This window comes from Centropristis striata, chromosome 9, assembly GCF_030273125.1.
Source record: "Centropristis striata isolate RG_2023a ecotype Rhode Island chromosome 9, C.striata_1.0, whole genome shotgun sequence".
Taxonomy (NCBI): domain Eukaryota; kingdom Metazoa; phylum Chordata; class Actinopteri; order Perciformes; family Serranidae; genus Centropristis; species Centropristis striata.
Genome location: NC_081525.1, coordinates 39,828,761 through 39,847,661, shown reverse-complemented (window position 1 = coordinate 39,847,661; position 18,901 = coordinate 39,828,761). Strand labels below are relative to the sequence as shown.

Sequence of the window (18,901 nt, the reverse complement as noted above, 5' to 3'; positions counted from 1 at the left end):
AGCCACATTCAGTTGTAAATGCGTCACTGCTCTGATCTCAAGGAAGCTGAAATTGAAATTATGTTGCTGTAATTATATTTTTGGCCAATAGAGGGCAGAGTTTTTGTTTCTCAGAACCTGATGAATAAGTTCATTATTCAGTTTTAGCAACTTTCAGCTGCTCAGTAAAATATCTGTTGCTTGCTAGAGAAACCACTGAGCATGTCACACTCTGGTGAGACTCTGGTGGAGATATTTGCTTTTTTTAAACAAATGAGAGTTAGAAAGGATGCAGAGACAAGCACATTTCTTTTCATTTAGCCTCACAACTACATTTACTACACTGTAATAAATTATTCTGTAGTCATTTCATTTTACTTAATATATTTGATAAAATGTATTAAATATAAATGCGTCCTTGATTTTGAGGCAGTTGTTTAAGTAACTTTAATATAAAAATGTTTGAGATACAATCTACTTATTCTGATCACATTAAATATAATCTTTATGTGTATGTAATTCTAAATCAAGAGAATTTTGAAAGAATTCAACACAATAGAATTAGTCCGTTTTCAATTGACAGGCACTTCCTGTTAAATAATTAACTCTTGTAACGTAGTTAGATTTAATTAATAATATTGCGTGCAATCTGTTGCCTCAATTTTATTGAGTAGCTATTGTTTATCTTTTTTACAGTGTATATTTAACACCTGCTCTCAATAAATTACACAGAAAATATGATGCTTGTGCAATATTTTAAATCATAATTCAAGTGTATTTGAAAATACTTCTTCCGTTGTCAAATTTCCATTTTTCTGCACTCAAAGAAATATTTCATACATAAAGGAATTAAATATATTCAGTATTCCATAATGCATTTATTCCCCCTCCCCCCCACAACATTTAAAAATAGCATTTACTAAACATAAGCAGACGAGACTGTGCATAGCTGCACCTCTGTACAACAGTTTTGTACCTTGACACCATAAATAAAAATCTAGAAACATCAGTTAAGTAAAAAGTCTGCTGTCGAGGTCCATTGAAGATGCACAAAAATAATAATTGTACAAGTTTTACAAAGTGAGCTTCCCCCCTTTTCTCGGATTATTAACATTTACAGTTAAAAGCTTTACAGGAGAGAGCAACATCCAAACAGTTCTCCCAGTGAGCTCACTGGACAGGAACAAACAGCCAGCAGGACACAGAAAAAAAAAAAAACTCAGATGCAAATTCATAAACCACAACAAGTTTATGAACTTTAACATTTTGCCCGCCTACAAAACAAGGCGCCCATCCTGTGGTGTGTCAGAGTCAAAAAGGTTTTTACTGATCGCAAACTGCTTTTGGCAACATGAAGAGAAAACATGAAGAAAAGCAAAGTCGTCTGAAAACTGCAGCAGCTGAAAAAACTTTAAAATACTTTCTGCAGGTTGGACGTGAACAGTCAATTTAACTATGAAACGATTGTTTCTTGATTTAACAGTTTTCTCTAAGTGTTGGCATTGATGTCACACTGCTGTTTACCATGTAACATCAGCTGTTGATAAGTTTGTTATACTGGATGAAATATTTTCCTCTGATCTTCAAATAAAACCTTTATCTGATCATGTAGAGTTGCACAATGTGACTCATATCACCTGATTTGTTGTTGCCGTTTGATATTTTATCGGTTCTGAAATATGTCATAAACCAGCTAATTCTGATTGTTTCTAAAAGCATTTGTGTTGAGTAAAGGGAGCAAATTTCCCTTTTTGATATTTACAAAAACAGTTTTTTCGCATCAGCTTTTAAAGATCCAGCTGACAGAACTTGAAGGACGAAGCTGCTGGATAAACTCTCTGATGCTTCAGAGTTGAAGTGATGATTGCTTAGTTTAATAAAGTCTCAGACAGGAAGTCAGACATCTGCTTCTTCAGAGAACAGAAACTGGGAAGATGCTACTCTAAATTAACATTTATACATTTCTTGCTGCCTCATAAATGATTTCCACTCTTCTTTAAGTTCTGTTCCTGACCCCATATAATACCTGCTGCTCCAATTTGTTCTGCAGGCTCTCAGTAAATCTGCCCGCTGTGTGTAGTTGGAAAGGTTCATTAGAGGAACTTTAAACTGCAGCTGATGAGAGCATTTACATTAAACTGTACAGGAAACCAACAATCATAGAGCTGCAGAGAGAGCTGGTTATTCTCTCCGCTTTGATCAAACACCTAATATTATATTACAAACTAATTCAATTCAACGTTAATATAAAAAATGTTGGTAAAAAGTTTTGAGATTTTTATAACGGTTGAACTGAAAAATTAAACATCTGAGTAGATAAATGCTACTTTAGTGAAATGTATAATCTTTGTCATTTTTGAGGAGTCTTTTTGCTGTTTGTGGTGTCGTGGTTGTAGTTTCGGAAATTTCTGTTTTGATACGTTTTAATTTAATGCAGCCCAACAAACAAAGTACAGTCAACACACAGACAAGTACAGCAGCAACCTAGAGGAGCAGTGTGGAGGATTCAGACAGGAATAGAACATAATATCTTGTTTATAAAGTATGATAGCAGTACTCTTTAGGTGATACCTTTTTCTCTAGATTTCATTCAGTACTTTTGAATGAAATCTGGGTTGTAGCTGCTATAGTGTTATGGTCAGGGATGGCTTGACTGAAGGAGTTTTGATACTTTAGGCTGGATTTTTTTGGCGAAACCTTAAAAAGGTACCGAGAACCAACACTCAGCCCTGTTAAATTTATGTTTTCATGTTTTCATAAGTGTATAATCATCTGAATTTGATCTGATTTAAGCCTAAGATTAGCCATGTTTCAACAGAAGTCCTGAACGGACAAACCAACACTGGCTCCGGAGATAAGAGGGCCTTTATCTTTTGTTTTTTTACGTTACCTGAAGGCCACCGTAGGTTCTGCTGCAGAGGGATATTAATTTGGTTGCAATCTGTAACTTTACCACTAGATGTCACTAAATCCTTCACACTGCTCCTTTAACAAAAAGAAGGAAAGAAGGAGGGAAAAAAGAGATTATTTCTGGGCTGTTGAAAATTCACTACATGACACATATGGGTGTTTCAATAACTGTAAAACAGCTGATTTTATATCTTTCTTTGTGCTGATTTCCTCCCTGATGGAGAAAACAGAAAGAAAAGAGCAGCTACAGGTTCCAAATAGCCTACAAACTATCTCAGCACTAGGAGCTAGGTTTCTCCATAAAAAAAAGAAAAAAGGATCATTTTAGATAGTAGTTTGTCTCTGGGATGCCCAGCACACACAGACTGCACAGAGCTCTGTTTCCTCCAGACCAAATACTGCGACAGCGTTTTTAATTTGCCAGAAGACAAACATGGTACATATTATCAGAATCTAACCGTACTATCCCCACGCCCACCTCTACCAGGGACTACAGCTTCAAAAACAAGCTCACAGTCTACAACTGGCACTTTTACAAAAATTCAATTAACGTGCTTTGTCCCGACAAAATAAATGCACAGAAATACTTTGCTGATTTCAGATGTAGAGACATTTGAATCACCCAAAAAGTAAAGAACATAAAAACTTCATATTGCTGCAGTGAGATGCTCAGTGAGCATCAAAGATCCTGCAAGGAGAAAAGCGGGTGTTTCCTAAATCAAATAGTTCTTCAAGCAGTAAAAAAAAAGGCTTTTTCATTAATAATGATTATTAGTTAACAGTTTTGCAGACCTCTAGTCCACTAGATATTCCATTGCATAAACCAAACCTGTGATTTCATGCATGTCTCGTTTCTGATCTGTCCAGTGACTGTCTGATGTTACAAAAATGCTTTAAATTAAAACACTGGGACTCCAATGTCACTCGACAGGTGGTCAAAATCATCAGCGTATCACATTTAGTTGCTCCATGATGTGCAAACTCGAACCAGGTCTCCGTTTTAAAAACATAAACATGACAGAGCAGCTTTGGTTCAGGCTGAAAGAAAATCACCTGTCAGGAGAGAAAAGCTCTCTCCTGAGAAGATTTGCAGATCAATAAATACCAACAATCAGTTAGAAAAACTATGCATTGTTTTAAATCCATTCTCCAAACTACGACAGCAAAGTAATGAATTTTAACATCTCTATTAGCGTTTACATGGTTAGACTTCCTAAGAAAAATGAAAAATGAGCATCCTAACAGGACGCATTCTGAAAGGATGCTTTGTTTTGGTAAATCTAATTTTAACTTTTTACATTTAGGCTCCATGACAACAAACCGTGAACTTATTTATTATCTTGGGGGGAAAAGGAGAGACGTGTTGGAGGTCATTGACTGCTCTGGTGACAGAACTGGTCTCACTCTGAGTTTATCTGAGTTCAAGGGCATGGAGGCTTTGTTTGTGTGTGTGTGTGTGTGTTTGTGTGTGTGTGTGTGTGTGAAAAGGTTCTTTGATAGCAGCAGTTAAAAACTCTGGCTTACAACAAGTGTGACTGAAATTTAACTGATCTGCATGTGCAACAAGTTTCTTGCAGACACACTGAATGGATTTTTGTGTTTTAATTTGATTTTTTTTCTTCATCAGGCACTTGCAATTTTGAACCATGTTGAAGGTGCAGCCAAATTCATATCTGCAATGATATCTCCAGTAAACTGAGCACACTAAGACTGCGCATTATGTGCATCAATCTACATAAACACACTGTTGAGCCACCAAATATCCCTGCAGCTGAGATTCCTTCACTGTAACAGCTCAAATATCTTCAATCCTCCACTGTCTACAATTAAGTCCAAGCTGCCTCAAGCTTTTAAAGAGTGGAACATGATTAAATTACAAAGTACAACAATTCTCCTCACATCATTACAGGTGCCTCATGAAGAAAAATGACACTCCTGAATATGAAATGCCTGCAACCAAAGAGTTAATGCCTTCCGATACGATCTGTTTGTTATAAAATGTAACATGCTGCAAGGTTGTTTCGGTGCAAGTTAGCGTAGTTCACGTTAAATAGTTACAGCTTTTGACATCCTTTCCTCTGAAAGTGAACAAAATGACCCAAAAATGAATTATGGCTGGATGTGAAAACAAAACTCAGACATTTCCAGACAGTAAAGTGCAAATTATTCATCAACGAGCTTTACGTGTCGACCTGCTGTGGCACATCTCTGTGTCTGGATAACGAGGCTGAATCTGCCACCCAAATGGATTTAACAGGTGATTTAAGTTGTGTTTCCTCCCCACACAGTCAGTACCAAACTAATAAATAATGACATACAGTGACGCTGTCAGAAAGTGACGTTTAGACGGGGAGGAGCTGGGACAGGTCACATGACTGGCCGTCTCGTTCTTCCTATCCACAACAAACAGCACTTGCCTTCAGTCTGGTGTTTGGATGGGGCGGGGCTGGTCCAGCTGCTGGGGGGGCGGCTACACAGTAACGTCTATGACAGCCCCCCACACCAGGACCGCCCCTCCTCTACACCACGTACTGGTGGTTGTTTGTCGTGTAGGTCTGCCGGCTGTACTGGAAGTGATCCGTCAGCACGTTGTTCCAGTTGTGCTGCTGCTCCGAGCCGTGGGAGAAAGGCACTGACCCGTTGGCCTGGATCTTCTCCAGCGCCGGGTTGTCAAAGGACATCAGGTCCTGCTTAGAGCTTGGCAGCAGCTTCTTCTCCTTATTAGCGTCGTACTTGGCCTGTTGGCACAGAAGAAATGGCTTTTAATGACTGGTTGTCTCTAGAGTTGGTTCCCTGGCACTGCCCTGTGGCCGCCCACGCCTCCTAAAAGGTTTGGGTCGGTCAAATGTTTCCTCTAAACCAGCTATTCTCAACCTTGGGATGATTTCTGGGGGTCGCCAAATCATTTTGGAAGTCAGCTCTGTCTCCACTGTGTTAAAGTGTTATAGTCTTTTTGGTCACTTAATGTCTTTTTTTTGGTCATTTTGTGTCGTTTTTTGATCATTTTGTGGTCAATTTGTGTCTTTTTTAGTCATTTTGTGTCTTTTTTTGATCATTTTGTGGTCAATTTGTGTCTTTTTTAGTCATTTTGTGTCTTTTTTTGGTCATTTTGTGGTCAATTTGTGTCTTTTTTAGTCATTTTGTGTCTTTTTTTGATAATTTTGTGGTCAATTTGTGTCTTTAGTCATTTTGTGTCTTTTTTTGATCATTTTGTGGTCAATTTGTGTCTTTTTTAGTCATTTTGTGTCTTTTTTTGATCATTTTGTGGTCAATTTGTGGTCAATTTGTGTCTTTTTTAGTCATTTTGTGTCTTTTTTTGATCATTTTGTGGTCAATTTGTGTCTTTTTTAGTCATTTTGTGTCTTTTTTTGATCATTTTGTGGTCAATTTGTGTCTTTTTTAGTCATTTTGTGTCTTTTTTTGGTCATTTTGTGGTCAATTTGTGTCTTTTTTAGTCATTTTGTGTCTTTTTTTGATAATTTTGTGGTCAATTTGTGTCTTTAGTCATTTTGTGTCTTTTTTTGATCATTTTGTGGTCAATTTGTGTCTTTTTTAGTCATTTTGTGTCTTTTTTTGATCATTTTGTGGTCAATTTGTGGTCAATTTGTGTCTTTTTTAGTCATTTTGTGTCTTTTTTTGATCATTTTGTGGTCAATTTGTGTCTTTTTTAGTCATTTTGTGTCTTTTTTTGGTCAATTTGTGTCTTTTTTGGTCATTTTGTGTCTTTTTTTGATAATTTTGTGGTCAATTTGTGTCTTTTTTTGGTCATTTTGTGGTCAATTTGTGTCTTTTTTGGTCTTTTTGTTTCCTTTTTCTTGTCATTTTCTTGTTTGTTTTTTGGGTGATCTGAACTGTGCGTGGAGATTGTGTTCAGTGAGTGGGGGTCGCGGACAACATGCATGTTAAATTGGGGGTCGCGACTCAAAAAGGTTGAGAACTACTGATCTAGAGGATAAACACGGTGTACCTTCACTATTTACATTAAAGTCGATGGCAAACAGCCATGAGTTGGATGGAGAGGGATAGATATGTAAAGCTGCTATCAGACAAAGTGCCAAACAGTTTAAACCAAACTAGTTCAAACTAGCCCCCCCTAATCACTTTAGATGCTAGGGGTGTTTAAAAACTCACAGGACTTTGTATACCCATCATGAGAGACTAAACTTAAAACCTTATATAGGTTTTGGGCTTGTTCTTTAGTTTATTACCACAAAAAAGGCCTTTAACTGTACACTACAGGAAACCAATTTTATCTGCTGATACTAGCTCGTCATCATCAACTGGTGTAGATGGCTGATGAAGAGTTTCATATTAAAAGGAAGAAGAGAAGATGATTTCTTCTTTTCCTCCCAGTGGTTGGTGACTGACCTTGTTGTAGAGGAAGACCCCGACGATGGCCGTCATCATCCCCATGACGTTAGTGAGGGAGACCGGGTTGCGCAGCATTAGCAGTGAGATGCTAATGACCATGATCCTCTTGGTGGCGTTGGCGACGGCGTAGCTGAGCGGGCTGACGAGGTTCAGCACGCTGAAGGCGATGACGTTTTGAGCGAAGTTGCAGAAGCCGCTGATGAGGAGGAGGACGAAGGTTCCTGACCACTCGGAGACTTCAGACTGTGAGGAGAACAAGACGGACGGACTAGTTCAGGTTCATCAATCACCACAACATGGAGGTGTACCAAGGTTATTATAGTTAACGAAAAGTAACCAAATAACAAAAACTAGAATTGAAAAAACATTTTCGTTAACTGAAATAAAAATAAAAACGAGAGTTTTTAAAAAAACGATAACAAACTGTATTTTGTGGTTACAAAACTAACTAAAACTAACTAAATTATAGTGAAAATGTCCTTAGTTTTCGTCTTTGTCAACTTTTTTCATACGTAATTCTTTTGGTTGATATTAAATCTATTTAATCCATCTGGTTTTATGACTTAATAAACTTATTGGGGCTGAAATGGATCAGACAAGGGAAATAAAGGAAACATTTATTGTGACCTTATTGAATCTGGCACCCAACAAATACCCCATTACAAAACAACTAACACTAAAACTAATAAAAACTAAACTAAAACTAAGCATTTTCCAAAAAATAATAAATAATTAAAACTAATGAACTCACTCTGAAAACTAACTAAAACTAACTGAATTTGAAAACAAAAATTGACAACAAATTAAAACTAAAACTAATGAAAAATCCCAAACTATTATAACCTTGGTGTGTACATGTGATGAAACAGCCGTTACTGCTACTCACCAGGTCTCCATTAACCAGGAACACAGAGAGATCCAGCAGGACCCAGGTGGGCAGCATGAAGATCACAGCATTAAAACCCAGGATGTTCAGCAGCCTCAGATGGTGGATCCTCGTGTCACGCAACACCTTTAAAACACAGGAGAGAAAAAAACTATTAGGAAAAATGAGTCACAACTGCACCAGCCAAGGGAATAGTGATAAAATCTTGGACCTTTTCTTCTTAGTACTCTCTGTTGTTCACTACAAACTGCCTCTTTAAAACACAAATAATATTTCTCTGTAAACCTAAAATATAAATTTACTCCAAGCTCAGATATTTTGAACCCAGGTCTTATTTTCTTAATGTTTCCAACTTTGAAAATTGTGTTCAGTGATGTTCAGAGATGTAAATATTTCAATCTTAGTTCCGATTTTTGCTATTTCACTTTGTTTTCTTTGGATCATTGAGCTTCAACAGAGGAAGAAGGAAGATTTGTGCTAAGGTCAGTAAAATGCAGCTACCATCTTGTGGCAGGAGACGGCGTGATAATTCAGGATGACAATAGATTATAACATTTTTAGCCAGGTGTGACTTATATTTAAAGTTTCATGAGTTTTTGGGTATGTTCAGGCAGTGAAAAATGTGATCATTTGGGTACGAGAATAATAAAAAAAAAAGATAATAATCATTTGAAATACAATAGGGACCTCGCAGGTCGTTGCCTGCTCGGGCCCTAAAAATGCACATACAATAATTAATCATGACAGCAAAAAACAGTTACAAAGGTGCATGAGGTCGTATTTAAAAGAAAAACATGCTGTTAATGGTCCTTGTGAAACACAGTTTCCTCCGGTTTCTTTCAACACAGAAACAACTTCTCTTTTCAGACAGCATTTTATACACACACACACACACACACACACACACACACACACACACACACACACACACACAACTGCACCAACCACAGTCAGTTTGAGGAGTTTCTCATGAAACCACCATGAAGTGACATGTTTCAGTCGGCTGGAGGAGGAGTTACCTTCTTGGAGAAGATGTTCTGCAGAGAGAAGCAGAGCGTAGCAGCCAGAGCACTGATGAGTCCTGAGACATCAAAGGAGAGCTCGGTGGCTGTAGCCAGCAGGACGCCTCCGATGATCGGGATCAGAGACACGTACACCTACAGGACCAGGACCACAGACACAAGCATGTTAGCAGAAACCACGACAACAACACAATCTGCTTTATATCAAGTACATTAAAGCAGCTGTTCTCAACCTTGGGGTCGGGACCCCAATTGGGGTCGCGAGATGATTTCTGGGGGTCGCCAAATCATTTTGGAAGTCAGCTCTGTCTCCACTGTGTTAAAGTGTTCATGTGTTTTAGTCTTTTCGGTCATTTAATGTCTTTTTTTGGTCATTTTGTGTGTGTGTTTTTTTTGTCATTTTGTGTCTTTTTTGGTCATTTTGTTTCCTTTTTTGGTGATTTTGTGTCTTTTTTTAGTAATTTTTTGTCTTTTTTCTGTAATTTTTTTTTGGTGATTTTGTGTATTTTCTGGTCATTTTGTGTCTTTTTTGGTCATTCTGTGTCTTTGTTTTGGTCATTTTGTGTCTTTTTTTGGTCATTTTGTGGTCAATTTGTGTCTTTTTTGGTCATTTTGTGTCATTTTATATCATTTTGTGGTCAATTTGTGTCTTTTTTTGGTCATTTTGTGTCTTTTTTTAGTCATTTTGTGTCTTTTCTTCTGTAATTTTGTTGTTTTTTTGGTGATTTTGTGTCTTTTATTGGTCATTTTGTGTCTTTTTTTGGTCATTCTGTGTCTTTATGTATTATTTTTATTATTATTTTTTTACTTGTTACACTTGACACTGTTTTGACTCTCGTAATGTCATCTCTTGATTTTGTTATGTCACTGAAAAATCAATAAACAAATGTTTAAAAAAAAATACTGTATGGCAGGACCAGCATTAATCAATCCGACCACGTTAAGATGATGTGACAACATTTTCACAGCTGTAGCGGCTGCAGCTGGACATGCTAACACCTCATCAGAAACCATCTACAGCACCATTCATTTGCGTGTTGAAAATGAAATGTCGGCTCATGATAAACGACTAGAGACATTTGTTGCAGCTGTTATGAAACCCACTTGTGCTCCCACTCGTCACCCACTCTCCGCCCCTCAAACCAGCCACACAGAGTGAAGGAAAACATTACAACCAGAACCAACCGGACAGTTCCAGATTATCATGACAAACCATATTATTGTCATTTTAGGGCACTTTAATACCACTGATATATATATAACGCTAACATTATAGCATAACAATGCAGGTGCACTATTTTGAAAGAGCAAATAATTGTGTGGGTGACTGATGAATAAATATGTGAGGAATTGTGTGTGTGTGTGTGTGAGGGGAGGACAGAAGCAGCAAGACCAGAAAATTAAAGCAAAACAGGTCTTGACATGTTTTTTTTTTTGTTGTTGTTCATTTGGTTTAGCCACTTAGCCCAAGTCTTTTAAATACAGTAACGCAGCGGTTCCCAAACGTTTTTAGCTGTGCACCTCCTTCTACGTCCCAACCGTGTTGACCCCCCCCAATCCCCCACACCTTCAAAAAAAAAAAAAAAAAAAATGCAATAAGCTTTTTTAAAGCCATATTAAAGGCAGCATGTTTAATCATGCTCAAATGAGAACACACATATAATAAAATAATCACCATCACAACAATGCGCTCTCGCATTTGAATGAACCTGAACACAGTTTCAATATAATGCAACAAAGTTATGAACAAGCTTCCACTTTTAGAGGATGATGACAGGCTCAGGATCAGAGGCAGAAAGCAGACAAGTTGGGAAAATGTTATAATATTTTGAGCCACGTTGAACAAAAATTGCAGCAAGTTTAAATGAGCGTGGAGCTAAACAACCCGTCATCATAACACAGGCTGGAAACATGAAGAAGAGAACTTCTTCTACGCTTCATTTTAAGATGAAGTGCATTTTGAATAGCCTGCATTTATTTATTAATTAATATTACAGTTTTTGATTTTACATTTTACAAAGGAAATGTTTATTTACACTTCTTTATTGTGTGGGGGGAAAAAAATGTAATTGTGTAATTATCAGACCGCCATTACATTTTTCAGCTCGCGCCCCCCCAGGGGTCCACGCACCACACTTTGGGAATCCCTGCAGTAACACAATATATATAGTATCCACAATGGGCAATAATATAGACATGACGTTAAAGTTGTTATTGCAATTATTGTGACAGGTCTAGATTCCATTTAACTGCCGGAACGACAACTTGGTAAGTAAAAGAAAAGTTGTTAGAAGAGTCTGTAAAAGTTAAAAAAAAAAAAGTTTGGGAACTTGTTTTAGCCAGAATTTGTTCCCAATGCAGGTGATAATAATAAATAATAATAAACTCTAGTGGCTCTACTGTCCCTTTAAAACAGCTGTCTTCATTTGTTGGTTGATGATTAAACATTTAACAGGATGCACTAAGAGGAAGCAGAGCAGCTCCAGGCACACAATGATCTTCTGCCAACACAATAAACATGCAAATATACATCTGATATGTACTTAACACAAGCACACTATTGTAATGTGGCAGGTTTTTTTTAACCCACATATTAAGAGAGGCCCTCGTCCTCGTCTATTTTGGCACAGGCCTAGATTTCTGCCCCACTTCAGGTTTCACAACTAATGCTGGAAATTCATCCTGAAGGCTTTCTGCACTCTAAAGGAAAAGTTGGGAGAGTATCTGGAAGTATCTGAGGAGGGTTTAGTCATATAACTACAGTTTCTTAAGTGTCCAATTTATTGTGGACACTTATTCAATAGAACTCTTATATACCAAGTTAAGCAGCAACTGAACATATTTGTAGACTCTATAATGTTTGAAATTCTGTCATTTTTTAACAGAGCTGAACCAAGAATAAACACTAAACAGAGTTCTATTGTTTTGACCAAGTACTCATAGATCTTAAGGTTCTTCATTAGAGCACAGAGCCGCCCACTGCTGCTCTAACAGGATCTCTAGACACACTGACACGTCATCAACACCTCGGCTTGCTGTACTGGGACCTCCCTGTCTGTACTGGGACCTCCCTGTCTGAGCTGCAGACTGTACAGTAAACATGACATGACCATGTTAGACTGTGACTGTTAGAAGAGAATAGTACTCTTTGTTATTGGTTTGGTCACAGAGAAACATCCAGATGATGAATGATCCGTGACTGAGCTCTAGAATAATAATAATAATAATAATAATAATAATAATAATAATAATAATGGGTTAGTCATTTTGTGTCTTTTTTTTGTCATTTTGTGTCTTTTTTTTGTCATTTTGTATCTTTTTTGGTCATTTTGTGTCTTTTTTTGGTCATTTTGTATCTTTTTTGGTCATTTTGTGTCTTTTTTGGTCATTTTGTGTCTTTTTTGATCATTTTGTGGTCAATTTGTGTCTTTTTTTGGGCATTTTGTTTCTTTTTGGGTGATCTGAACTGTGCGTGTGAGATTGTGTTCAGTGAGCGGGGGTCGCGACTCAAAAAGGTTGAGAACTACTGTTCTAGAGATGTCAAAAAATGTTAACTTTCAATGAGATGTGATGTGAAGAGATGTACAGCTGCACAGAGCTCACTGCTAAATCTTTACTAACTATAATATAGTTCAAATTGGATAGCTGTTGTCCAAATTGTGATTAAAAAATGACTAATTGAATGTTTATGTCTGATGAAGTTATAACTTAAAACTATAATACAACACTCAGATACGCTCCAGGATATACTATGATACATCATGTAGATCTATCAGTCCAGTCCATCTAATGTAAACTGCTCCCAGGGTTTCTATTGGCTGATAGATGTTAACCAAACAAAGAGTCTGTAAAAATCAGGTTATTTGTCCTCAATTCACTTTACAACTTGGAGACAGAAAACCTAAGATGTTCCTTCCTCTAGTTCTCATATTACTCTGCCCCTTGCTCTGAAAATGTGCAACCACCTGCACGCTGCATTGTGGTCATTTAAACTTTAAAATCCACTTTAGCATGAACTGGAAGCTAATGAAGTGACTTTGAAGCCGTGATGGGCATGAAGTTTAGTTTAGTTAGTATTTGAGAACAGTGTAATTTAATCCAGATTAAATGAACGCATGAATTACTGTTTTGAAGTTCTTGGCAGATAAAAATTATTAGTGGAACCATCAATTCAAAATCAATATTCACTACTATTATGACTATTATAGTTTTTTTTACTGGCATAAAAACTCAAACTTGCTTTAAAAATAGTAAAGTGAATAATAATACATTTCACTCAATTGATAATTTAATGTGTATGTAAAGCACTTTGAATGACCCTGTGTTGAATTGTGCTATACAAATAAACTTGCCTTGCACCAACATTTGTCGATGTGGGAATTTAACAGGTGAATGCAGCCAGCTGGTGGAAATAAAAGTGAGTTTCCCTCCGTGACCTCCACCTCCACCCCCCTCCACACAACATCTGATCACCTTCAGGGACAAAGCCCCGTCAGAAGGCCGTAACATGAGCTGCAGCATGGTGCCACATCACCACGGCTCAGCCTCCACCATGGAGGAACGGCTGAGACAGAGCCAGCCTTGTCTGCTGCTGGAACCTACTCACCTTTGTGGTTTGCTTCTCCTTCATGATAATTCTGGATAACAGCACAACCCATATTGGCATTGTAGCCTTGACTGTGAAAGACAGAAAAAAAAGACATCAACTTAGAAAGAATGACAATCAGATTGTTTCCTTGACAAACGTGTGATGTCATTTACCAGCAACACTGAATACGTTCAAGGTGTGTACATGTGTGTCAAACACACCTGTACGCATCACTGAGACGCTGAGTGACGCACTTCCAGGTATTTCCTGGTGTGTGTTGCCAACAATGAAGGCACTGAAGTGAAGAGTGGAGGCTTGATGTTTTAAAAAAGTACTACAGCCCAGATTCCTCAAAAAGTTGGGATGCTGTATAATAATGTTATTAAAAACCTAAAGCATAAATATTTGATTCCAGAATGTACACTACCGGTCAAAAGTTTTAGAACAGCCCAATTTTTCCAGTTTTTTATTGAAATTCAAGCAGTTCAAGTCAAATGAACAGCTTGAAAGGGTCCAAAGGTAAGTGGTGAACTGCCAGAGGTAAATAAAAAAAGGTAAGCTTAACCAAAACTGGAAAATAATGTACATTTCAGAATTATACAAGTAGGCCTTTTTCAGGGAACAAGAAATGGGTTAACAAGTTAACTCTATGGAGTCTTGGGCTATTTTGTCCATTTTTGAATTCTTTTCATGTCTTTGTAAGTCATTTTGTGTCCTTTTTTGGTCATTTTGTGTCTTTTTTGGTCATTTTGTGTCTTTTTTAAGTCATTTTGTGTCTTTTGGTGTCTTTTTTGTCATTTTGTGTCTTTTTTTGGTCATTTTGTGTCTTTTTTTAGTCCTTTAGTCCAACATAAAATGTGATTTTGAATCTTTTTTTTACTTTCAAAACACTATCATGCTCAATAAAGAATTTTAAATGTTGCAAATGTGCATTAATTTAAGAGTACACTGAGACATTAAACTGCATCATTTTCAATTAAATTCTGGAAAAGTTGGTGTGTTCTAAAACTTTTGACCAGTAGTGTATATTTATAAAAAACAAAAGCTTTGTTTCGTAAAATAAAAAAAAAATTAAAAATGTGTCACAAAGGTTAAGAAAACTATTGCAATCTGTTTTATTTGCATTAAAACAGAACGTAAAGACAAAAAACGATCAACAACTATTTTCAAACTTTAAACCATCAAAACTATATTCAGCACCGTTGAAAACATCCAAATCAGGTGGAAATAAGATAACTATTGAAGCAAAGAAACTTGCAAACTTTAGAAAGAGTTCTGACTTTATTGACATCTGTAACTCTCAAATTATGCCCAGTGACCACCAAGGTTCTTAATAATAGTTTTAATAATAATATAATATAATAGAGGTTAAAAGAGTTGAAGATTGAGAGTTGATTAAACATTGGGAGTACTGTTTTATTATTGTTTTATTAAACACTAAGATAGAAAAATGAATGCAGTAACAAGGAAGGTTATAATTCAATGTATGATAATTTATGAGGCTGTATTAGGTTTTAGCCTATATGGAGCGGTGTATAAACAAATGGTGACCCTATTTATACCCTGGGGGGTAACCTTAATAGATGAAATGTTCAACAGTTCAAGAGCAAGACAACCTACAGCCTCCAAAATTATCATCAAGTTGAATCAACAGCTTTCTTAAATAGTTTAAACCAAAACAAGAGCATTAAACCTTCATAAGGACTGAGTTCATTGCTGACTTTGGACTATTATTAGTCTAAAATGTATAATAACAACTGAGTGAATAATTTCACTGTCAAAGTTGTGGTGTAAACAAATTAAATGTTTCTAACTGATAGTTTTAGTGGGTAAACCCAGTTTCAAGTGTTGAAGGAAACCTGCCATCCATGATTGATTTTACTGACAGACAGCAATAAAAACTAAATTAGGTGCAAAGACCAACAAGGTGTAAATAAGGCATCATTCAAAGTTTATTTACTTACTTCACAGGGTTTTTTTCAGGTTTACCCAGCTAAAACAGATGCAAAAAAACAGATCTTTGAAGTCGTTTGCCTCCAAAAATATTTTATTCTGAGAGTGAGAGAGAGAAATGTTCTCCCGCCACAGGTTTTAAATGCCAATTTACTAAGTAATACAGTCTAAAAACTGTCCAAAGATAAATGATACTGTCATGAAGGCTGTTCTTATTTTCTTGAAGTGTGTGTTAATTAAACCTTGTTCTTATTATGTAGACTGTAAGTTGTGGTCCTGTGGTTCTTAAATGTATTGCGGTGGTCCTTTTCTTATGTCTGCCCATATTCAAATATAAATACATAAGTTTAGATACATCTCACGGTGCAGCCTCGAAAAAAATACTGCTACGTTGAATGTCTCCAAGCAGTTTCAACACATATTTAACAATATAAACCGTCATAAAGTAGGTATTTATTAAGACTGTTGTATTAGACTGAATTAGTTTTAGCTAGGTGCACCTTATAAACATTAATGACACTCTGAAGTAACATTAATGATCATGATACTTGTCATGTCATGTTTCTGACAGGCTTGTGTCACTCTTATGTAGACACCTTCAAAATAAAGTGTTACCATATCTTGCTTAAGTCACAAAGGCATGTTTAAAAAATTGCCTAAGTAATTTATTTCTCTTAAGTTGCATAATTTACACACAGTGTTATTAATATGCCAATATCCATCCTTTGTTACATCATTTTTGAGTGAAATGATCAATAAATGTCATATGTTAAGGCACTACAGATGAAAACTAGCCTTCTGGCTAACTCTGGCTTTTTTAATAACCATGTGTAATCATGTGTTTTATGAAATTGCACTGTAACCTTTTAAATAAACTAATAATAATATGTTACACTTTTGGCGAAGTTTTTTGTGTTTCCTGCAAAACTTGAAAAAATGAGATAGGCGATTATTTTAACAGGGTGACGATATATTTAACAGTATAAACAGTCATAAAGTAGGTATTTATTAAGACTTTTTTTTTTTTTTACCTAAATCATCTCCTCATAGCCACCTATGGTAAGATCTCCTCCATCCTCAGTTGATCAGATCATGTGATTTTATCCCTTTAAGATCATCACTTCTTTGACAATTTGAAGTAACATTAATGCTCATGATACTTGTCATGTCATGTTTCTGACAGGCTTGTGTCACTCTTATGTAGACACCTTCAAAATAAAGTGTTACCATATCTTGCTTAAGTCAAAAAGGCATGTTTAAAAAATTGCAAGGGAAATGTAAATTAAACCTTCAAATGTAAATTAAGTTACATATAAACCGTCATAAAGTAGGTATTTATTAAGACTGTTGTATTAGACTGAATTAATTTCAGCTAGGTGTACCTTATAAAGTGGGAACTGAGTGTAACTTATATACGCTGCTGCTCTCACAGTTAGCCTTATTGAATTTCACAACAAGCAACCTAATAAAAATATACATTGGGTTTCTAAGAGATAAAAACTAATTAGATGAGTAGCTGTGATGTGATTTCTATCAGAGATCAAATTATTATTATTATTATTAGAGAGCAGGTTGAGTAATGGCCCCTCCCCCTGACTGCTCTGTCAGCCTTCATTAAGTTGGCTAGCTAGCTAGCTAACAGCACACATGTCGCTATTCTTAAATGGAGCCAAAAGCGGACTAATTTGTTATTAGGGGGCCTCATGGTAAATTAATTATCCTCCTTAAAGAAGTCTTCCAATCTTCTCCAAACCGCAGCCCCCACCAGGGGCCCATGAAGCCAGTTAAATGTCGGTGTAGCCGAGCTAGCCACCGTTAGCCGCTAACTAGCTAACATCAGCTGGTTCAAACACGTCATCAAGCGACCAGGTGGCCTCACAACAAACCCGCCGTACTCACCGGTGTGCGCGTAGGAAACCGGGACTTTCCATATGCTGAAGTGCGCCGACACAGATGCAAAGTATTTCCCGAAAGCTAAAGGCACGATGTACCAGCGGTAGTACCTGCCGGGCAGCTCCGCTTTGGGGACTCCCCATGCCCGCAGCAGCGGCGGCAGGAAGACGACGATGGAGATGATGTGGAACAGAGAGACCGTGACCGGGTACGGGAACCCGTTCAGGATGATTTTGTTGACGATGTTGCCCCCCGAGCTGACCGTGTACCAGCACACGCACAGGACCACTATCCGGATCCCTTCCCGTACGGGGGGCCGGTCCGCCGCAGCCATCTTCCAGCGCGGAGTGACGAGGCACCGGCGGAGTGAGTCTGGTTGGGTCCGCCGCTCCGCCGTCAAGCTGCCGGAAATGGAGGACACGCGGAGCTTCCGGTCACCGCTTTCAAAATAAAAAGCTATTTGCGGACGTGCGATCAGAAAGATTAACTGCAGAGGGCTGCATTTAAAATGGCAGGTTTTTATTTTGAATTAAAAAAAATATAACATTTTTACTAGTAATTGAACGGAATAATAAATAAATAAATAAAAGAACGTTTTGAAGCTCCAGTTTAACTCAACTAAAACAACCTGGTCTCACAGGAATCCGTGGAATAGCCACGGAATCACTCAAATTTCTGTGAAACTGACACGGATTTCGCTACAATGCAAGTTAATGACAGTCATATCCCGTGGCTATTCCAACATACAAAGTGATTATGTACATTCACTGAGTGAATATTTAGAAAATAAAACATATATTTCTCGCTAGAAATGTGATCAAAATCCATTTTTATGCAGAAACTAAGTCAAAATATAGATTTTTTCACTAAAAATGAGAGAACTGTCCACCATGTTTTTTGTTCTGACCGCCGGGACCTTGAAAGTCACGTGACTTGGAACAAACCAATAGGAACAAATATCCATGGAATAGCCACGGGATATGACTGTTATTAACTTGCATTGTAGCGAAATCCGTGTCAGTTTCACGGAAATTTGAGTGATTCCGTGGCTATTCCACGGATTTTGAGTTACGCGAATCCGTGGCTATTTCACGGATTCCTGCGAGACCAGGTTCACTAAAATGGACATTAAACACTTCCATACTCCTTCCTTGGAACAGAATATATGACATTAAACTTTCGGAAGAAAATCCCTTGGGGGGTTGTATTTGTGGCTGCAAATTATCTTTTTTTATTTTAGAATCATTTAATTTTTGATTTTAACTAGTAATTGAACGGAATAATACACTTTATTTATTT

General features: G+C 37.1%; 1 protein-coding gene across 1 annotated transcript; it reads right to left on the bottom strand.

Moving 5' to 3' along the window:
* Window positions 1-837: 837 nt before the first annotated feature.
* slc35e1 (solute carrier family 35 member E1) lies at window positions 838-17,970 on the bottom strand. Its single transcript, XM_059340645.1, has 6 exons — window positions 17,609-17,970; window positions 13,775-13,845; window positions 9,166-9,303; window positions 8,147-8,272; window positions 7,258-7,503; window positions 838-5,627 (listed from the first exon to the last, which is right to left on the bottom strand). Exons 1-6 carry the CDS (start codon window positions 17,934-17,936, stop codon window positions 5,409-5,411), a joined length of 1,128 nt encoding a protein of 375 aa, XP_059196628.1. The 5' UTR covers window positions 17,937-17,970; the 3' UTR covers window positions 838-5,408.
* Window positions 17,971-18,901: the final 931 nt, after the last annotated feature.